A 23,004-nucleotide genomic window follows, 5' to 3' on the forward strand; every position below is an offset into this window, starting at 1 on the left:
CAAACGTGCGCCCCCAAAGGGGGCGCATTTGGTTAACATGGGTCCTGGGGTATCGAGCCTCGAACCGGAGTCCTTAGGCTTCACAGGCAAGTGCTTAACTGCTAAGCCATCTCTCCAGCCCAAGCCATCTCTCCAGCCCTCTTTCTACTATTTTAAAAATTATTTTTAAAATTTCTCTCCAGAGTGAGGGGTTTCATTATGGCACCTTCATACATACATGCCATTTCTGTTTTATGGAATTCCCTTCACTGGTGATTCCAAATGAATTTTTGAATTATTTTTTCTATTTCTGTGAAGAATGCCTTTGGAATTTTGATGGGGATTGCATTAAATGTGTAGATTGCTTTTGGTAAGATTGCCATTTTCACAATATTGATTCTTCCAATCCAGTAACAAGGGATGTCTTTCCATTTCCTAGTGTCCTCTACAATTTCTCGCTTGAGTGTTTTATAGTTTTCGTTGTAGAGATTCTTTACTTCCTTGGTTAGGTTTACTCAAAGGTACTGTATTTTCTTTGATGCAATTGTGAATGGGAGTGATTCTCTGATTTCATCCTCTGTGTGTTTGTTGTTAGCATATAGGAATGCTACTGATTTCTGTGTATTTATTTTGTATCTTGCTACATGGCTGTAGGTTTTTATCAGCTCTAACAGTTTGCTGGTAGAGTCTTTAGGGTCCTTTATGTATAGAATCATGTCATCTGCAAATAATGATAACTTGATTTCTTCCTTTCCAATTTGTATCCCTTTTATGTGCATCTCTTGCCTTATCCACCTTTTTTTTTTTTTTTTTTTTTTAAGACAGGACCTCTCACTGACTTGGAACTTGCCAAGTATGCTAGACTACCTGTATAGCAAGCCCCAGGGATCCACCTCTGCCTCCCTAGTACTAGGTTAATGAGTGTGCACCAATGTGCCCAGCCTTTTTCGTTGGCTTCTGGAGAATGAGTGAACTCAGGTCCTCATGCTTGGGAGGCAGTCACTTTACCAGCTGAACTCTTTCCTCAGTCCTGTATTCTGTTTTGAGAAGTCTGAGAGTAGTCAATTTCCTTTTGTCTGTAAATTATTTGATCTTTTTATAGTAGGATTTAGGACTTTCCTACATCTTTGTAGCCATATTAGTTTATCTATTTTATATAATAAGTTAAAACAGTGGCTTAAGAAGAACCGTAAATATGTATCATCTCAAAGCTTTTGTAAGTGATAGTTTTGGAAGCCTGCTTGGTGTTGGTTCATGTGGGATCTCTCAAAAGCGGAGCTTTTGGCTGGGACTAGTAATTACCTGAAGGCTTGACTGGTCTGCCTCCAGCACCACACTCATGCAGTGCTGCTGGGCTGGGGCTTGCTACTTCCATGAAACTTTATAATGGTTTGCCTTCCCCAGTGTGAGTGATCTAAGAGAGCAAAGATGCAATGAATGTCATTTATGACCTCTTTTTAGTTCTTCAGTTGTTTTATGTGAAAAGCTGAATTGGTTTCTATTACTTAATCTTGGTTAGAAGCAGAAGCTTTTCAGGGATTCTTTCCTTCCTTATTTTTGCCCCATCCTTTTCTCCTCCTAGTACTTCAATTATATATTTATTTAACCTTTTAGGACCTATATGATCTTATTTGAAAGATCCATTAATATTTTTTCAACTAACTTGCCTGAACTGAGACTTCAAATTTTGTCTGCCTGTGGAGTTGAGTAGCCTAAGCCTCTGTGAAGATGTTAGTTTAGACCTTTAGCAAGTAACTGGGAATCTGTTCACAGTGGCAGGGGTTAGAGCCAGATATGGGGCAGAGTTTATATAAAACGTTCGAGGTCCTGTGGCTTATGTTCTTTTTTATTTTTATTTTAGTTATTTATTAACAGATTATACTTTAAAAAATTTATTTTTATTTATGTATTTGAGAGAGAGAGAGAAAATGGGCATGCCAGGGCTGCTAGCCGCTGCAAATAAGCTCCAGACACATGTGCCACCTTGTACATCTGGGTCCTGGGTAATTGAACCTGGGTCCTTTGCCTTTGCAGGCAAGTGCCTTAATTGTTAAGCCATTTCTCCAGCCACAGATTATACTTTTTTATTCCCTCTCCTCTGTTTCCTTTTCCCTAGGGCCCTCCTTTGTGGGGTTACGGGATTTACTGTGGAGTCATGAAGGCCTCAATCAGTCCTAATGGCATAGTGGGGAGACCATACCTCTGGGTATTCCCACCCTCTGTGGCTCTTACAGTCATGCCTCCCCCTCTTCTGCAATGTTCCCTGAGCCATGGCAGGTCTGTTCACAGTCTGATTTAGTGTTGAGCCTTTGGATTTTGCTTTGATATGTTGTGCTTGATCACCTTGTCTGCCACCATTACTCTGGAGCTGGTAGTCAGGTTAGTAAGAGCGAGGCTCACGGCACTGCTGCGACTGCAGTTCTCCTGGGCCCTGGCAGATGTGGGAGAGGCGGCAAGTCTCTTGGTGGACAGTTGGTTATCTTGTCTTATCGGTGGACCTAGACTTTCCTCCATTTTCTCTGTCATCTGTGAAATAAAGCAGATTCTCCAACCAAGAGTGAGAACAGCTTGGGTGAAAAGGTTATTTAGGAGATTTTGAAGAACGTCTTCTCCAGAGAGGGTGGGGGTTTCTGTCTGTAATATGAGTTTCCTGACCATGGGATTATGACTTGGTTTCCACTACCAGATATGAGTTCTGTCCCACTGGGAAGGTTTCACGTCCAGTCAGAGAACAGTTGGTTACCTGCAGAGGCTGTGTGCCACTATTGCACAAGTGTGTGCTCCTTGTCCAGCTGGTTGACGTCATAGTCTGCAGGGTCTCCTGCTCATTCCTGTTGTTGGTGGCCATTGTCTTCTAGCAGCGCCCACAGGGCTCTCCAGCACTATGCGGGCTAGCCAGGAGGAAGCTCGTTTCCCTTTTGGTTCCAGCATGGTAATCTGATGTCCTGTGACCACGGCCTGTGGTGGCTTCAGCAGTAGGGTCTTACCTTGGTTGACACTCTTATTTCCAGACATCCCCTTTCTCTTCCAGCTCATGTGGTTATGCCAAGCTCTGTTTTCAGTTTAGTGAACCTGTGGTCTCCAGGGCTTATCTAGGCCCTTAACTGGCCTACAGGTGCCCACTAGAGCTTGCCTTCAGGTAAAAAATGAAAATGTTTCCCTCGTGGTATTTCTTTCTTCTAATTCTCAACCCTTTCCAGTTTCTGCTTTCTTTTGGTAATTCTAATCCCCTCAGATATTTTGTTCAGAGATAGTATGTGAATGAATTTATTTTGGATGAAAGTTTTATAACCCTCACTTTAAAAAAATATTTAATTTATTTATTTGAGAGAGAGAAAGAGGGAGAAAGAGATAATGGGAATGGATGTGCCAGGGTCTCCAAGCTGCTGCAAAACAAACTGCAGATGCATGTGCCATGTTGTTCATCTGGCTTACATGGATTCTGGGGAATCCATCTGGGTCCTTAGGCTTTGTAGGCAAGTGTCTTAACTGGTAAGCCATCTCTCCAGTCCACCCTCACTGTTTTTTAGGCTACTGTTTAAACAATCTGTCCTACTAAGGCCTTTATTATGCAAGGTGAAAATATACTATTCTTACAGCATTCACAAAGAACAAATTTAAAATTTTTATGGCTGGAGAGATGGCTTAGCGGTTAAGCACTTGCCTGTGAAGCCTAAGGACCCTGGTTCGAGGCTCGATTCCTCAGGACTCACGTTAGCCAGATGCACAAGGGATCACATGCATCTAGAGTTTGTTTGCAGTGGCTGGAGGCCCTGGCGTGCCCATTCTTTCTCTCTCCCTCTGCCTTTATCTGTGTCTGTCGCTTTCAAATAGATTAAAAAAAATTTTTAATTTTTATGCTTTTCCAGTTTCCCTAGCCAGACTGACTGAGCACTAGCAGAGCATGGCTGTCCTGTTCAGTGCTGCTCAGAGGAGATGAGGGTTGTTGTGTGAGTAAACGATCAGTGCATTAACTTCCTGACTTACTGTCTAGTGCTCGGAAGGCAGTGGATGAGGAAGAGGAAGCAGTTGAAGAACGTCGGAATCTGCGAACCCTTTGGGTGCCTGGCAGAAAGGGTTTAACTGCAAGGGAAGCAGCAGCCTTGATAGTGGAAGAAGCTGGAGTGATTCTGCGTCAGGACCTAGTTGAAATGGGAGTGCATTGGGATCCAGCTTCTCCCGTGAGGTCTGGCACAAGTTCAGAGACCAGCAGCATGTCAGGAGTAAAGGTGCACACGTTGAAATCCCAAACTAAGTGTTCTCACAAAAGACTACGATCAAATAATCAAAGCAGCACACAGCTGAGTGATTATAGTGATGAAGTTTCAGCAAAGAGACATCAAGATTTAGATAAAAATAGAAAGCATTCAAATTCTTCCCATAAGCTCCAGGAGGGGAATCGGAGTGACTCCATCTTCAGAATGAGAAAGCGGGCTGCTTCGGGTGCAAGTAAAGAGAAGCTTGGAGCTGCTTTGAGGGAGAGGAACACGAGCGCTACCAGAATTGTCCGGACTTTCTCATTGGAGAAAACAAAAAGAACTGTTTTGAGTTTCAGTTCAGAGCAGATGAGCCCTAGTTCTCCCTCTTGGAAACAAGGAAAGTTTCTAAAAAAGCCCAGGGACAGTAGCCCTGTGCAAGAATCTGAGATGCAGCAAGGTGATTCACAACAACAGAGTGTCTCTAGACCTATTTTTTGTGAAAACTCACCTTCCTTTGATGAGCAAAATATGGAATTTAGAAGTCCAGGGTCATGTGCCAAAAATATGTCATCTTGTGACAAGGAAGAATACAAGAAAACCTCATTCCTGTTACAAACAGAGCAGGCTTGTTTAGAGAAAAGAACAAGTAATAATGTTCTTAAGGAACATTTTGTAACAGGAATCCAAAGTGAAAATATAACTAGTCATGTCATCAGTGTGGCCAATAAAAACAGGAGAGGAATAGCTGTTGCTGAGGCAGAAAAGATCGATGATGTGCTAATAATGCAGAAAGGTTCAAAAAACCAGAGCATTTCTGTGAAACACCGTGACCCCCATCCAGTTAGCCAGGGTCTGGGACAGCAGTGTGCTGAGCAGATAAACACTTGTACGGAGCCAAAGAGACGTGAGTCCTGTGAGATAGTCAGTAGCCGTACCTTCAGAGACTCAGATGTTACTACTGCTATCTGCTGTGGTAGAAGAAGTGTTGACATGGAGAATAAGCCAGGTTGTTACCAGGTATTAGGAGATGACGTAAGCAAAACTGAGTTACCTCAGGGATTGGTTCAGTCAACTATAGAATTACATCAGTCAGGAGGCAAGCGTGAAGAACATTCTCTAAATTCTAGAGTACAAGAAAAAGCAGATGTTTCTAAGTTAGGTTTGGTCCTCTGTGAGTTTGCAGATAGTTTCTATCTGGACACTCAGTCAGAGAAAGTCATCCAACAGTTGGGAACTACAAATGCCAATCAAGAAACAAAGATGAGCGCCCTAGCAGCAGGGGCAATGCAGAAGGGCTTAGACCCTCAGAATGCGTGTCCTAGAACTCCTAGTGAACAGCATTCTGTAAGTGTGGCTAGACCAGACCAGCTGGAAGCTAAGGTTGTAGATACTGTGAAGCAAAGCACTGAAAATGGGGTTGATAGGCTGACTACAGAAAGCCCTATTTTTCATTCTCCAGTACTATTGGGGGAAAATAACCCTGGCTTTAAAGGAATTGAACATTCTGTTACTGATTCCCAATTAAACAGTTTTCTTCAAGGTTTTCAAACTCAAGAAATGGTAGAACCAGTCATGCCTCTGGCTCCTCAAATGAAAACTCCCACTGGGATTGAGGCAGTGTGTCTCCCACCTCCTGAAACCAGTTTGAATTTAAGTGACAGTATACTGTTTGACAGCTTCAGTGACGACTTCCTAGTAAATGAGCAACCATGTGATGGCCAAGCACGACAGCCCCTTTCTGAAACGACACCAAACCATGTCAGCAGTGCGTGGTGCCTGCAGCAGGAAGACCCAATGGGAGAAGCTGGCCCGAATGAGCAGCAAGTTGGTCAGCAGCAGCTGCCTTGTTTCAGTGATGAGTCTATTGTGTTTTCAGAAGCGGATTCTGTTCAGATGGTTGAAGTCTTGGACAGTGTGGCTGTCCTTCCTGCCCAAGAGAAGTGTCACTTTGCAGTATCTCCTGAAGCATTGGAACTGAGTGATTCAGTGATAGGTAATGATCACTCCCAAGAAGCCCCTGGAGAGCAGGATGGGGAGGCTCAGCAGTCCAGACTCACTGAGGCAAGGCCAGATAGTTCACTCACGTGGTCAGGAGCATCATTTGACTTGAGTCCAGGACTTCAAAGACTTTTAGATAAAGTGTCCAGTCCTCTGGAAAATGAAAAGCCAGCATTAATAAGCATAAACTTGCCTTGTTTGAAAGACAAAAGCACAGAATTAAATGGGAGACAGGAAGGGATTTCAAATTTGGAGAGAGGTCAACTTGAGAGAATTTCAGTTTTTTCTAATAATCAAGTAAAAAGCAAGATTGAGGCACTGGAAAACAGTGTCAGTCACGATGAAACTTCAGGCTCCTCACCTTGTAAGGAGAGGACTACAGCCGATGATAACGGCCTCGTTCCTCCTACACCCAGGACAGCATCTGCTTCTACGCTGGCATTTGCAGAAATTCTTGGCCCATCTGTAAAACATCAGAAAACTAGTAGCCGTATGCTCCAGCCTGGTGAAGGTTGTGTGTCTGGCTCACCTTCAGATATTCACGATCGTGACTTGAGTCCAGAGAGAAGACATGGTTCCAAGGACTGCAGTCCTAAAGCACAGCTGTCTCAGGGCGGCTTGCAGTTGACGTCTTCCTCATGCAGCTCAGAAAGCTGGGCCATCATTGATGTAGCAAGTGATCAAAGTCTCTTTCAAACATTTGTGGATGAGTGGCAATGCAAAAAGCGGTTTTCCATCTCGCTGGCTTGTGAGAAGGTTAGAAGTCCCACGTCTTCTAAAACTACTACTATTGGTGGTAGGTTGAAGCAAGGTGAGCTTAAAGAATTTTTTTTTTTTTCTCATATATAAATTAATAGTCTAAGGTAAGATTTAGAATTTTTAGTATTAGGTATTACGCAGTCTGTTTAAAATTGAGTGAGTGTATCCTTTAATAATTATCTCATGTGGATTTATGTGTTGAGCAGCTTTCCTTGTATTTGGCCAGCTAGTTACTAGTAGTTGCTGTTCATTATAAGAAGTCTATGCAGCACATGCTATGGGGATATAAATTTATAAAAATTATATAGTAGAGTTTGAAAATTATCAGACTTAGGGTATTTAATGTCATGACACCTTACTTTTATTAATTATTATTGCAACATGAATTCCTATTAAGTTGTAATAACTTTACTTATATAACCACAGAAGTATATAGCAGATAGGTACTGTACTTTTTTTTTTAATTTTTTTTGGTTCATTTTTATTTATTTATTTGAAAGCGACAGAGAAAGGTAGAGAGAGAGAGAGAATGGGCGCGCCAGGGCTTCCAGCCACTGCAGACGAACTCCAGATGCATGTGCCCCCTTGTGCATCTGGCTAACGTGGGTCCTGGGGAATCAAGCCTAGAACCAGGGTCCTTAGGCTTCACAGGCAAGCGCTTAATCGTTAAGCCATGTCTCCAGCCTGATACTTTACTTTTTGCACTCTGCATTAGCTGCATTTTCCACAAACCTTCAGTTGAAGTGTTGCTTACAAAGCCTCACAGACCTGCTCAGGTTGCCATAGACTTGAAACTTGTGGTTAAATAATGCCACATATATTTCTATCTCATGATTGTGGGGAATAGCTATAGTTAGCATGTTGCCTGTTGTGTAAATCATTTGATTAAATTTCTTTTTTAATGCTTATTTATTTATTTGCGGAGAGGAGGAGAATGGGCCTGTAGGTACTGCAAACTAACTCTAGATGCATGTGCCACAATGCACATCTGGCTTACATGGGACCTGGAGAATCGAACCAGGGTACTTAGACTTCACAGGCAAGCACCTTAACTGCTAAGCCATCGATCGCTTCAGCCCTTGATTAGATTTCTTAAGTCTCTGTATGTATAAATAAATTTATTGTTACATTTCAAATATTTGATCAACAGTTCATGGAGCATATATGTTAGTGACAGGTCTATATACTTTCAGTGTATAGTGTTTTCTATTTTACTTAAATTTATGAAATATGTATTGTGTGCTTATGTGCCAATATTTTCCAGACATTGTGGATTCATTGTAAATTAAACAGATGGGTCCTTGATCTTTGTAAAATTGATGCACATTATGTTAGAAAAATTTCAAATCTAGATATAGAGTTTTATTGATTATTCACTAAGGAGTAAAACTCTTGATGTCTCTTGTTAAGAATTACTGATTTGGGGGCTGGAGAGATGGCTTAGTGGTTAAGCACTTGCCTGTGAAGCCTAAGGACCCTGAGGCTCAGTTCCCCAGGACCCATGTTAGCCAGATGCACAAGGGGGCACACATGTCTGGAGTTCATCTGCAGTGGCTGGAGCCCCTGGTGCACCCATTCTCTCTCTATCTGCCTCTTTCTCTGTTTGTCACTTTCAAATAAATTAATTAAAAATAACAAATAAAAAATAAAAAAAAGAATTACTGATTTTGCTATTTGCTGTTTGTTAATGTGAAAGTAGTCTTATTTGTTATAGAAATTTGAAATACGGCCTTTATTATTTAGTGGATTCTCTTTTAGTCATGTTTACTGATATATTTTAGGCTAATCATTAGTAGATTCTTTTTTCTTCTCATGGTGACAAGTATCCTAACTGATGGGAGGCCTAGAAAGATCTTTCGTACACCTAAAAATGATTGTCCAAATAATTCACGTTTTAGAATCTGCTGATCTTGCCTTTCAAAACCAGGCTTTTGCTTGTGTTTGATCTTGCCATGTAGCCCAGTCTAGTCTCAAACTTGTGACCATCCTGACTCAGCCTCTCAAGTGTGCTACTATGCTGGGCTAAATACAGTATTGTATCGTGGTTTTAACAGTTTAATGGCTTAATTTTGGAACTTTTAAAAACAGTTTTACTCTTGATTTCTTTAGTTAGTTTACCTCAGGAAGCCCCTGTGATAGATGATGGATTTCCTGTCCCAGGCTCTGATGACATCGCGGTGGTTGGACTGGCAGTGTGCTGGGGTGGCAGGGATGCCTATTATTTTTCACTGCAGAAGGAGCAAAAGCATTCTGGTAAGTGATAGGCATTCGGTTATGATTTATGGCATCTATTAAGGGAGTGATTGTTTAAAAAACAGCCAATTTAGCTGGGCGTGGTGACACACGCCTTTCATCCCAGCACTTGAGAGGCAGAGGTAGGATTGCTGTGAGTTTGAGGCCACCCTGAGACTACATTGTGAATTCCAGATCAGCCTGGGATAGAGTGAGATCCTACCTCAAAAAACAAAACACAAAACAAAAAACAGCCAATTTGTACATAATCTCATATGTTAACAAGAATAAATTTTTCTCCTTTTTTTTTTGTGGTGTTAGAGATTGAACCCAGGGTCTCATACCTCTTAGGCAAGTTCTCTACTTCAGAGCTATACTCCCAGACCAGAATGAACATTTTAAGAAATACCTCCCTTGTTTCCTACTGTCTGTTACATGAGGTCATTAACAATTAATAACAGTTAACCTCACAATTTCTTCTTACTGTTTCTCTTCCTGTTGCCTGGCTCTGCAGCTCAACCAGAGGCATTGTTGAGCTAGAGAACTGTAGTTGCTGAATTATGTCAGTATTGGAGGAGCCCTTGAAATGAAAGGTCATGATCTAGAACTACTTGTGATCTGATTATGATCGTTGGATACTTAGCTGTTTGGAGCTAACTGATAAGGATATCATATAGTGTCGTATTCTCAGTAAGAATGAAATGTTTTCAAATGCTTTATATAAAGTATGTTGAGCTGAGTAGCTACTTTCATTTCCAATACAGGATCCTCTAAATATCACTTCTGAAACAGCTATCTTTATCTCCTCATTCTGAAAAAATGTAATTTTGTTTTATGTCTGATAGTTATAACTTTCTCTGGCATAATAAAATAATATAACTCTTATAGCCCAAACCGTGGTTTTTAGATTCTGAATCATGTCGTCTCTATAATCACTCTAGCCTGGACAAGCGGTTACTTGGAAGCAGGTTCCCTACACTTTTGAGGCTCTTGTGTCTTCCCTGTAAAGACCACTACTTCACTGCATGAGTGTGGGTCTTGTACTAACACTTGTTTTCTCCCTTAAGAAATGAGTGCCAGTCTGGCCCCACCTTCTCTGGATCCGGCCTTGACTGTGAGAGACAGGGTGCGGCGCCTTCAGTCCTGCTTGCAGAAGGACTTTAATAAAGAACGCTCTGTTATCATCTACGACTTCATCCAGAACTATAAAATCCTCCTTCTATCTTGTGGCATTTCTTTGGAACAAAGTTATGAAGATCCTAAGGTTCTATGTCATATTTAATTTCTGTGTACTTCAATAATGCTGATGTTTAAACTTCATTCTGAAATGTACATGCCAGGCAAGCACTATACTACTAAGCTGCGTCTGTAGCCAAATGACTTAATCTTTAGATTTTACATTTTGGAAAAAAATGTAAACGAACCTCTACTATATAAAAAAAGTTACCAATTAATTTATTATTTTATTTTTTATTTTTTGTTCATTTTTATTTATTTATTTGACAGCGACAGACAGAGAGAAAGAGGCAGAGAGAGAGAGAGAATGGGCGTGCCAGGGCCTCCAGCCTTTGCAAATGAACTCCAGACACGTGCGCCCCCTTGTGCATCTGACTAACATGGGTCCTGGGGAATCGAGCCTTGAACTGGGGTCCTTAGGCTTCACAGGCAAGCGCTTAACCACTAAGCCATCTCTCCAGCCCCCAAAAAGTTATCATTTAATTTTGATATTCTTTAGTCCAAAACAAGAAGTTGGGTGACATGAGTCTTGATTAAAACTACAGTAGCATCCTATATTTATTATAGCATCTTCTTAAACTATTTGGGATATTCCATAATGATTTTACTATAGTATTTTGATATAAGAAGGTAAACTATTCATAAAATCTCAACAGAAACAGCTAACTTAAAACATTTTTATTTATTTGCGAGAGAGAGAGAGCGAGAGTGTGTGTGTGTGTGTGTGTGTGTGTGTGTGTGTGTGTGTGTGTAGGTAGCCTGTCTGGCTTTGCCTGGATGGCTGGGGAATTAAACCCAGGTCGGCAGGTTTTGCAAGCAAGTGCCTTTAACTGCTGAACAATATCCCCAGCTGTAGTAGCAGACATTTACATTAGATTCTTTGGATTCTTTCATTTTAACAACAACTTTGTTTTCTTTTTGGCTTTGTTTTGTGTACTAAGCTAGTTTATAATTCACTGTGCAGGCCAAGGTGGCCTCATACTCATAGCAGTCCTCCTGCCTCAGCCTTCTCTGTACTTGGATTGTAGGCATACTCTGCCTTACTTGATCAAAACTTCATTCTTTAGCTATGACAAAATAATTGAATCGTCTGGTAATTTTCCCAAGTATTAAAAGGGCTTAGCTTTCCTTTGTCTACGTCCAGTCCATGGTCTGCTAAGCCTAGTGTTAGAGACTTCAGGCTGCCTATACCCAGTCCCATGGGGAAGCTAAAAACAGCAGTTGAATGATCCATGGTTGTTAGAAAGGAAATCGAGGTTTTCTGGAACTCTGGAATGGCAAAACATGTATGCATCAGTTCTAATATTGAAAGAACTGGGTAACCTTAAGACCCTCGGGGGCCATCTTTACTGTAGGACTTCAGCTGGATCAGCACTCACATTTGAACATATGGCTTCACTTAGCCGAGAGGCACATGATCCTCAGGCCTGCTGCAGAGCTGGCTAGTAGGAGCAGCTTTTGCTGTGTGAAGGTCACTGCTCCTGTGGGCACGCACAGTGAGTCCTGTTAAAATTGCACTTCCCCTTTCCTGTCTGAATAAATGCTAAGTGAAGGTGTATGAAACTAAAAATGAACTTTTCCCTTTTTAATTTAGGGACATAAAAATGTCTTTTAAAAAAATTAAGAAAACTGGGCTAGAGAGTTGGTTTAGTGGTTAAGGCCCTTGCCTGCAAAGCCAAAGGACCCAGGTTTGATTCCCTAGTACCCATGTGAAGCCAGATGGCAGCATGGCACATGTATCTGGAGTTAGTTTGCCCTGGCTAGAGGCCCTGGTGCATCCAATTTCTCTCTTTCATAAATAAATAAATAAAATATTTAATCTCGTCTTGACTTAATTTGGGTAGGTCATATAGAATATTTTTAAAAGAAACAAAAAAAAAATTAAGAAAATCTGATTGCTTTCCATTCAGGTGGCCTATTGGTTACTCGATCCAGATTCTAAGGAGCCGACTCTTCATAGCATAGTGACTGCTTTTCTTCCCCATGAGCTCCCACTCCTTGATGGAATGGAGACAGGCCAAGGAATTCAGAGCTTGGGGCTGAATGTGAGCACTGAGCATTCTGGGCGGTACCGAGCATCTGTAGAGTCCATTCTCATCTTCAACTCCATGAACCAACTCAACTCTCTGTTACAGAAGGAAAACCTTCACGGTAAAAACAAAGTTATTTGGGCTTGAGAGATGATGGCTCAATGGTTAAAGGTGCTTGCTTACTAAGCCTGATGGCCCAGGTTCAGTTTCCCAGTACCCTTGTAAAGCCAGATGCACAAAGTGGCACATGCTTCTGGAGTTTGTTTGCAGAGGCAGGAGTCCCTGGTGTATGCATTCTCTCTCCTTCTCTCAAAATAAATGAATATTTTGTTCTTGAGCTTTGAATGTTACAACTTGGGGGTGGGTATTTTTTAGCCATCTTTCATCACTGGTGAGGCAATTGTGGTTTTATGTAAATGCTACCTCTGGCTTATCTGGTGAGGGGTTCAGCAAACCTCATATTTTTCTGTAAAAGGCCAAGTAGTAAATATTTTCAGCTTGCAAACCACATGATCTCTCTATCACAAATAACTCAGTTTTGATATTATATCATGAGAGCTAATATCATAATTATTATATCATCATAGCTAATATCAAAACAAATTGCTGTGGTTATCTTCTAATAATTTATTTACAAAAGCATGCATCTGGTGCTTATTTGGCCATAGTTTGTTGATATCTGGCTCTACTATTATAAAAACAGCCCTGACCTGGAATTCACTATGTAGTCTCAGGGTGGCGTCAAACTCATGAGTGCTGGGATTAAAGGCATGTGCCACCATGCCTGGCCCTGCATAATTTTTATTCATACAAAAGATCTAAAAAAAGGATCTCAAAAAGGAAGCTTTTTTTTTTTTTCTTTTCAAGGTAGCATCTCACTCTAGCTGAGGCTGACCTTGAACTCACGGCAATTCTTTGTCTTCTGAGTGCTAGAGTTAAAGGTGTGCGCCACCAGGCCCAGTGGAACATTGTTTTTATTAGAGCTATTTAGTTTCTTTTCTTTTTTTTTTTTTTTTCAGTTTTTTCGAGGTACGGTCTCACTCTAGTCCAGGCTGACCTGGAATTCACTATGTAGTCCCCAGCTGGCCTCAAACTCATGGTGATCCTCCTACCTCTGCCTCCCGAGTGCTGGGATTAATGTACTACCACGCCTGGCAAGAGCTATTTAGTTTCTTTAGCAAAGGGTAGTCATGAAATTCCTTTTCCCCTCATGACAACTGAATTTGTTGAGAAATCTGCTAGCCCAGAGGGCATATCAAATGCTAAAGATGGCAAAAGAATCAGATTGGCTTCATTATGAGGAAATTCAACATAAGTTTATTTATCAGCAGGCCAATTTGTTCATGTAGATAGACTGTCTTTATTATTAAGATCAAAGGAAGCATACAAAGTGCTTGTTGTTGTATTAGTTGATTATGACTGTTTTTACCTCTAGCTCAAAGCCTTTGTTCCAGTAGCAATATTCTTGGAATCATGGGTAGCATAGCAGACTGACCTGTGTATTTATAGGGGTGTTCTCAAGTGATCCTCACTGGCAGCCCTTGTACAGGCACTACACTGCTTTAGCCTTCCCTCTCAAAGCCATTGTAGTCTGTTCAAAGAGGTGGACTGGCCCATGCGCTATAGGACTCTACTGTATTTATGCGGTGGGTGTCTTGGACAGTCTGTTTATGTAGTTTCCGGACAATGGCTTCTGATCTAATACTTCTTAGAGACGTTGATTACCCTTATCTGAATTATAAGGTGGATATAGTAGAACACTCCTGTATTCCCAGACACTTTGGAGCCTGAGTTTGAGACCTGCCTGGGCAGCATAATGAGTGCTAGACTATCCTGAGCTGTATTATGAGACTGTCTCATAGCAAGGGTTGGGAATATAGCTCAGTCATGAAGTGCTCATCTACTGTGTATAAAAACCTGGGTTCCAGCCTTAGGTTTGTTTATTTTAGCGACACCAAATCTTGTCTCTTGCCTCTTGGGTAGATGTGTTCTGATAACTGGCATTTTCTCAGTAGAGAACTGCTTTCTGTTTGGGTATGAACAAATATTGACAAGGGACTATGCCTTTTCTTCAGGTAATGTAGGGCAGAATAGACTTCTCCTCTGGATCAGTGAGGCTAAATGGTTTGAACATATTTGAGATGATTTTCTAAGTCTCAGAAGAAATACCTTCTCTTCCAGTGCAGACTGTCCACACAATTGCCAGCTTTTCTCTACAGAGATAGAGTGGTCTAATGCTTGCGTGGCCTGTCCTTTGTCACCTTTCTCTGTCAGTTTGAGGGCATTTGGGAGGCTAGATCATGAAGGACAGCTTGGGTAGCACCCTTGTTAGACCAGTTTTGTTGTTTCCATATTTCTGCTTTTACTAGTGATGAATTATGATAACTTACGTTTCCTTTTCCCATTTTCCTTTCAGATATTTTCTGTCAAGTGGAGATGCCCTCTCAGTATTGCTTGGCCTTGCTGGAACTTAATGGAATTGGCTTCAGTACTGCGGAATGTGAAAGTCAGAAGCACATCTTGCAAGCCAAGCTGGATGCCATTGAGAGTCAGGCTCATCAGCTAGCTGGCCACAGCTTCTCCCTCACCAGCGCTGATGACATTGCGCAGGTGGTGTCATGGGGACAGACAGTTAAAATGACATGAGGGCAGAACACAGGCATATTATTCTGTCCACTCCTAAATTGTTTACCTAAATATCAAAGATTAGTAAAGGAAAACAGTTAACTAGAATGTCTTGGAAATGGAGCCTTTTCATACCTACTCAATAATGAGGTCATAAAGAAGACTTCATAGTACATTTTCCGGGGGAAGATTTGCCTGCATCAGAGGAGGTACTCCTAAGTACCTGTGGGTAAGGTGGTCAGTAGTAGCAGTCCCATGTCATTTTAGCTGTGGCTCCATGTCTTCCATAAGCTCTCACCCCTTTCTTGTTCCAACACATTCCTTTAGAATAGGACTCGTGGGGGCCGGGGGTTGGGAGATGGTGTTCTGCTGTCTATCCTTATTCAGAGCAGGACCCTAGCCCAGGAGATGTACCACCTACAGTTAGGGTGGGGCGTCCCACCTCAGCTACCCAATCTAGAAAATCAACAGACATTCCAGATATGTGTTCCGTGGTAAGCCTAAATTCTGTCAAGTTGATAACCAGAGATTAACCATCATGGTTACCAGCTACCTTACTAAGCCTTAATGCCTTTCATTCCCTCAGATGCCAGTTACTGCCACTGCTGTGAACTGGAAGAGATTTTTGCCTCAGCTTTTGGAATGATTACTGAATTGCCTGAGTTTTAATCCCTCTAGTTTGAATTAGTAGGGGTCTGGTAACATGGGATCCCGCCTCAGAGCCTGTGAGGGCCTGGTTTCTTCAGTGAGTGCTTACCAGCCACTCACTAGCTTTTGTTATTGCCATTTTGTCTCAGCTACCTTCTCCCAGCCTTTTATGTCTAAGGAATTCCATGGCCCACTGTTGTGTTGGTGAGACCAGATGGCTTTCCAGACCCTTCATGTAGTGTTCTCTGATTTTATGATTACACACAGCCACAAAGGCTCACCATGCTGTTTATCACTGTAAGAGACTGTTAGGGGAACTTGTAGTCCTCAGAGTAACTTTAAGTCTTAGTGTTAATAGCTTAGTTGTCAGTTGCTAAGCATAGTTCCTGTTTAAACACTTCATGACAGTGCTTAAATTCAGGTATAGACAACTTACCTGACATACATTTTCATTGCTGCTGCTTACTGGAAGTGATTGTCTAAAGAAATACTCTTAGAACCATTATTAAATTAGGGATCTTGTGTTCTCAAATAACGTTTTAAAAATATTTTCTGAATAATTTATTGCAGGTTTTATTTTTGGAATTGAAATTGCCACCGAATGGAGAGATGAAAATGCAAGGCAGCAAGAAAACTTTGGGTTCTACCAGGAGAGGGAATGACAGTGGATGCAAGCCGCGGCTGGGCAGACGGTTCAGCACTAGTAAGGTGCTCCTTTTGGGCACTGACGAGGCAGAACCTGAACTACTGTTACTGTTAGCTTTTGATGTCATGGAAAGATCTGTTATTGCCCACTTGGTTGTGGTGCAGTAGCCCCCAGTGTCTGGAGACATGCCATCATGTAGCATCAGGGCTGTAACTGGAGTTCGTACTTGTGTCCTTCTTATCGTTAAAACCGTGTTGAAGCTAGTGACTTAGACCTGTAGATATTTGATTATTGTTACCTTGTGTTCTTGGACTTTTTAGTGTGATAGACAGTGAAATAGACGGAATAACAACTTTCCCATGAATTCATTTTACGACTCTGATCTGTGAGTTTTAAAGGAAATTTACTAATGCTAATTCATGGGCATTGTGTGCATTAGACAGAGAAGAGATTAGGGCTTTAATTTTACATTTTACTGAGGTTTCAATGGAATGTAGCTTTGGGAGCTTGTTTGCAGATTCTAGCAGGGGAGCGCAGCTACTCGTATACCCTTGAGGAGGACGGGTGCTCCTCTGTTTTGGGGAAGGTAGTTCTCCTCCACCAAGGACGCAGCTCTGGGAGGGGCACATCTGGAGTGCTGAGGGAGGAAGGGGACACCCGCCTAGCCAGTCAGATCAACCAAATCAGCCCTGGCCATCGATAGGGTGGCAGATGTCACAGCCAGATCGCCCTCACATCCAAAAAGCTGTCCTGGTTGCCATCCTGTGGAGTTTTGACCCTGACAACATTTAAGTATGACTTCTGTGCCCTTGAGAAGTACCCACAGCTGTGCTGTTTTCTAGCACAGCTTTGTGAGTCTTGCAGGCCTTTGCATCACAAATTTCCATTCCTGATGGTCCATGGCATGAAGTCATCAGTCTTTTTTTTTTTTTTTTTTAACAAGGTAGGATCTCACTCTAGCTTAGGCTGACCTGGAATTCATTATGTAGTCTCAGGGTGGCCTTGAACTCATGAGATCCTCCTACCTTTTCCTCCTGAGTTCTTGGGTTAAAAGCATGTACCACCATGCTTGGCTCAAAACATCAGCCTTTTAAAAAGAAATATCTACTGATTTCCTTGATATGGAAACCCTGAAATTATCAAGGCAAGAAGGAAGACACCTGGGATGCCTCCGGTCACTGAGGGAGTGAAGGAGGAAAGGTGAAAAGAAGAGACATGGTGTAAATTTGGGGAGGATGTGGTGAAGTAGATGTCTTGTGAAACTAAAGTGTTGTTGATTTTATTTTTGAAACGGTAGCTATAAATTGATAGTATTCAACATTACCATGGAATAATACTATCCAGATGCTATTACTAGTGCCTTTGTCAAGCATTTCATACAGTCATTACATATTTACCATTATTTCTAAAAATACCCAAACAGTGATTTTGAGTTGTTGAGATTGGAATTATCAAAATAAATTTTGAGACTATTTATTTATTTAAGAGATTCTAATTTGCTGTTGAATTTGGATGAAGATTCAATTTTACCTTGTATTTTTTGGCAGGATGTCTTAAATAAATTAAAGGCATTACATCCTTTACCAGACCTGATACTGGAATGGAGAAGAATAAGTAATGCTATTACCAAAGTGGTCTTCCCATTGCAGCGGGAAAAGCGCTTGAATCCTTTCCTTGGAATGGAAAGAATCTATTGTGTATCACAGTCACACACGGCTACAGGTAATGAAAATGTACTGTGAGCAGTGTCCAGTTTAGGAAGAAGATTTTCATATGTGGTATTTGCTTATCATAGTCAAGGAACTCAAGTTTGGATTTCTTGTAAAGTTCTCCGGAACATAGAAAGCCAACTGTGTGTTCAGAGCTCAGGTGCACATCACGTAGATTCTGGGATGAGGTTAGTGAGATGTACTTCCTGCTTTCATGTGCTATGCTCAGTAACTGCTACACACATGTGCGTGCATGCACACACACACACACACACACACACACACACACACAGAGAGAGAAAGAGAGAGCTTTCTTTGCATAGGAACCGTTTCTGAGTCAGCATTCCTAACTAACTTCTGCCTCAGCCCTTTCCTGACCTTTGAGGTTCCGTCCCCCTCAGTGGGTCTCCAGAGCATCCGTATGACAAGTGTCTCATTTTACCCAAGCAGAAGGGTAAGCTGTAGAGTCCTGTAGGTGTCTCATGGACTTTTCTTGGAATAGATTTGAGTATAATATGGTCACGAAAAAGTACTTTTTTTTTCTAGGCAGTAGAAATCTCTGAATAGTCAAGCATGGTGTACAGAGTAAGAAAGGTGCATAAGCAGGTTAGATTGGTGGATACAGTGAAGGATTTGAAATGAATGAGAAGTTAAGATTTGAATTCTGGCACTGTGAATCTTGAAACAAGATAGTCAGCGTCTCAGGGCTTCACTCTGCTAAGTGAAAGAAGCAGCCTCCCTGGTCGTTTTGGAGGTCACTGTCCTTGGCGCCCAGAAAGTGTGTGGTGTCTGTTATTCCGTGTGTGTTTCTACACTGCCACATTTTTTTTAGTTTGTCTCATCATAAAATAAGTTTAAAAATATGTAATCCATTATAAAACAAAATAAAAAACCATCTCTTTTTCTATGATTGACATTTGTAAAGGCTGTTTTCTTTTTTGAGACAATGCTTCGCTCGATTCTAGGGTAGCTTGAAACTCTGTGTAGCCCAGGATGGCCTCACCTTTGCGCCTAGCCTCCTGCACCAGTCTCCCAAGTGTTGGGATTGCAGATGTAGCCTGCTGCGCCTAGTGAAGTTCTGTTATCTTTATTTGTGATTAACATTTATTATACATATGAATGGGTTTCATTGTGCTGTTTGAAAGCACTCCTAGAACATGTACTGACAAAATCCAGCTTCCCTTTCCCTCCCCCTACCCCACCATCTTTAACAACTACTGTTCTACATTCCTGCTGACTCGGACTTCGTGCGTGGGGACATGAGCTTGTCTGTCTGGGTCTGGCTCATTTAGCTGACATCGTACTTGCCATTTGCTCTGTTGAAAGTGGAACACTGTGGGCTGATGCTTTCTCTCTGACTGCCTTAATCCTTGTTCTAATCAGCCTTCTCTTCCTTTGTCCCTGTTATGCTAACCTGTTGGCCATCTCTTGCCCTGCTGGTATTTCTGTTTCACATCTGTTAATTCTTGGTGTTGAACCAAAATAAAACAGCTTTCAGAGTGTTATACACTTATTTATTTGGTGCTTACAAAACAGTTATCAGTTGTTTTTAATATTGAATTACAGGAGAGGGAGAGAAAGTGAGTATGAATGCGCAAGGGTCTCTTGCCACCACAAATGCCAAATGCTTGCATCACTTTGTGTGGCTGGCTTTACATGAATACCTGGAACCCTAATACGGGCCAGCAGGCTTTGTAAGCAAGCACCTTTAACCTCTGAGCCATCTCCCCAGCCTACATTATTGATTTTAAAAATATAATATTTTAATGGTATTTTGTAGTTGTTAATGAGATTACAAAAATATAAGCATAGAGCTAATTTGTGATTAGAATTTTTTCCATTAAGCTTTATTTATGCTTGTAATTTATTTTCACCATCTTTTTTGTTGGCCAGTATTATGTCAGTTCAGTTAATATGCTAGGCTAGCAGTGTGCTGAAAATTCAGTACTAATATTGAAAGAAAACAGTGTACCGAGGTAGAAAGAGGATTCCTTCCTCTGCTGTTTATTGATGTGAGATACCTAACAAACATTTGTTGATAAATTATAAGTAACTGAATTGAACACTTATTTTTTCTAGAAGCTAATAAGAAGAACATCAAATTAGTAGTTCATTTAGAAAAATAATATCCAAGACATTTCAGTGTTCACTAGCAGGTGAAATTATACGTAGCAACTACTAGAGAGCCCGGAACAGTAAAGAGTATGTCCTAGAGCAGAGGGTTAGTGTTGCTGTCTAGTTTATAAAATGCTGGTAACAGCTACCCCAAAGTGTTCTTTTGAAAAGTGCTCAAAAGTTTCAAAGATATTTGAAAAGTAAGAAAACAACATGTAAAATACTATGAGGGGATAAAGGCTTTATAAAATAATTTCGAATAGTAACCCAAGTCTAGTCTCAGCCATGTGAATGCTGTTGTTGATTCTCTTCAGTGATAGTGCTGGTAATAAAGCCGCCAGGTGACGCCCAGAGCCGTCCCTTGGTGCGCTTGCAGTGGCTGGCTGCTTTGTTCCCGTTGTCCTCTTCTGCAGTCGCTGCTCTGCCCCAGGGAGTCCTGTCTCGTGTGTTCCCAGCTAAGGCTCCTAAATCCGTGTCTCCTGAGGTCTGTTTCTCAGTATGACTGCTAGCCTGTCATCACACTGGCATGTCTATTCACTTTCGAGAAGAATACTTCAGTTTGTCAAGTTTCTTTGTCATAGCGGTGTTTGTTACAGAGCTAGGTTCATGTGGAGCATGATGTTGAAGCTTGATTCATATATTCATTTATTTGAGGATGTATTTGTTTTTATTTTATTATTGTTAGGCTTATGACTATACTGAGAAAAAGAAATTTAAATGTAAACTTAGTTTAGTGTTAATAAGGCATGCATTTAAAATTTATTTTTTATTATTTTGCACACTTGTGCCATAGCGTGTTCTGTGGTGTGCATGTGGAGGTCAAGGACAACCTCAAGGTGTCTGTACTCCATGCTCACTACAGGCTTCAAATTATATCTGCTTTACATGGTGGCTTGGGACTGAACCCAGGCTGGCAGGTTTTGTAAGCAAACACCTTTAACTGCTGGGGAATCTTCCTAGTCCCAAAACACTCATTTTTAAAGATAACTCAGAGACACAGATATGATTAAATGTCAGGGCTGTGTTTTTTTTTTTTTTTTTTTTAATTTTATGTCTTCTGCTTGATTTTTAGGACGAATAACCTTTACAGAACCAAATATCCAGAATGTTCCAAGAGATTTTGAGATTAAAATGCCAACACTCATAGAGGAAAGCCTACCTTCTCAAGCCTTAGGCAAAGGCCTCTTTCCCATGGGCAGGTAGACTATTTCTTTGTATCTGTATTAATATACTTTTGTGAGTGTGGGTGGTTCCAAGAGAGCCTATTGTACAGAATCATGTAATGACTTTAGTTTTATGTTTTACACATTCCCAGTGTTTGTTCTAGGCACTTTTCTGAATGTCTGGAAGCTAGTTGCTGGTAGAGGCCAAACTTGTGCCGCTAGTTAAATCTGTCAGCAAGCACTGAAGGGAAGGGGTTGGGAATGCCAGCGATGTTTTCTCTTCCTCTTCCATAGGCAGAGAATAAGAAGAAACAGCCCAGATCACTTTAAGTGTGGTCAAAGACATGTGTGGAGCCAAATGACAGGGAATTGTCTCAGATGCAATTTGTGGAGAAAGTGGTCATTGAAATAGCTAAATGTTTTACTGAATGCTTGCTAAAAGAGGTCTAGTATCATGCACTTTAAAGTGAGTTTTAGTTTGGGTAATTTTTAAGTTTTTTAGATGAAATCAGACCTTTCATATATTTGAGATTCTTCATGTCTAGCTGTTTTTGTTTGCACCACAGAGGACAAAACAAGAAGGGCTGTGGCCTGCACTCTGGATACCAGGCACTGATGGAGGAGAAGGCCTCAGGTAGAAGGGTGCCATTTTCAGTGAGCATGAGACATGCCTTTGTGCCTTTTCCAGGTAAGGTGAGCTCGTGGTTGTGGGAATACTTTCAGTGCACTGGAAAGCGTTCAGTCATACACTGACTCTTCCTCTTTGCTGTCTGTGGTGGAGCCCATCTGCTCTTTGTTCTGTCAGGTGCGTGACGATTACTCACCATCTTCATGATCTGCCAACTGTGTGTGGTGGATCACAGCAGCCGCTGCCATCTGCCAAGACGCTGTGTGTGGGGGTGGGGGGCAAGGGGGTGATTGAGGCCTTGGTAAACCTGCAAAATCCAATGGACTTTGTCACTGCTCACCTGCTTTTGCTTCTCTATGGCATCTGTTGCTGTTAGTGAAGTCTCTCCTTCCCCACTTTCCTCCTTTACCTCAAAGAGCACAGCGCTCTCTCACTTGTTTCCTCCCTTGTTTCTTCCTTTTTGCCCTTCTCTGCTTCCTGCTGCATGGGGAGGCTGCCAGGGTAGCCTGGTTCTGCCTGGCCTCTTCTCAGCCTTGAGTCATAAACCTTACAGTTTCAAGGAGATGACGTAGAAACTGGTTCACATATTCAGTGGATCAGTGGAGAGAGAGAGAGAGAGAGAGAGAGAGAGAGAGAACAAGCTTACTAGCTCTTCATCCAGTGGGCTAGACTAATATACCTCAAGCAGTTATAAGTTTGAGTTCTGTACTATGCCTTGTGTCTTGTTTGGTACTAGAAATGAACTCTGAATAGGGAATGAGGATATTATGTACCTGTTGTCTTTTCCTTTTAAGAATCTAACAGCGTTCTGTAAGTGAAATTAATATTTTTAAATGTCCTGAGATGTCTAAAAATGTGTATACTTTTAATGCACGAGATATTGATCTGATCTTTTATATTTGACTAGAGTTAGAAACTCAGATATTTTGGAAAACTGTTGAAATTTTCTTGTTAAACATTTAACTCTAATATCAATTTAATTTATTCTTTTTAAATTTAGAAGTATACTTTATCAAATTTGTTATGTATTTCTGGAA

General features: G+C 41.3%; 1 protein-coding gene across 1 annotated transcript in view; it reads left to right on the plus strand.

Moving 5' to 3' along the window:
• Polq (DNA polymerase theta) overlaps positions 1-23,004 on the plus strand; it is an 83,944-nt gene that overhangs the window by 42,311 nt on the left and 18,629 nt on the right. The window contains exons 16-24 of the mRNA XM_045148416.1: positions 3,974-6,987; positions 9,045-9,188; positions 10,235-10,431; positions 12,314-12,554; positions 14,850-15,043; positions 16,277-16,414; positions 17,900-18,074; positions 21,249-21,375; positions 21,906-22,027. Of these exons, the coding sequence (XP_045004351.1) occupies positions 3,974-6,987; positions 9,045-9,188; positions 10,235-10,431; positions 12,314-12,554; positions 14,850-15,043; positions 16,277-16,414; positions 17,900-18,074; positions 21,249-21,375; positions 21,906-22,027 (4,352 nt within the window). The remainder of the gene's footprint in view (positions 1-3,973; positions 6,988-9,044; positions 9,189-10,234; positions 10,432-12,313; positions 12,555-14,849; positions 15,044-16,276; positions 16,415-17,899; positions 18,075-21,248; positions 21,376-21,905; positions 22,028-23,004) is intronic.

This window comes from Jaculus jaculus, chromosome 4, assembly GCF_020740685.1.
Source record: "Jaculus jaculus isolate mJacJac1 chromosome 4, mJacJac1.mat.Y.cur, whole genome shotgun sequence".
In the NCBI taxonomy this organism is placed as follows: Eukaryota; Metazoa; Chordata; class Mammalia; order Rodentia; family Dipodidae; genus Jaculus; species Jaculus jaculus.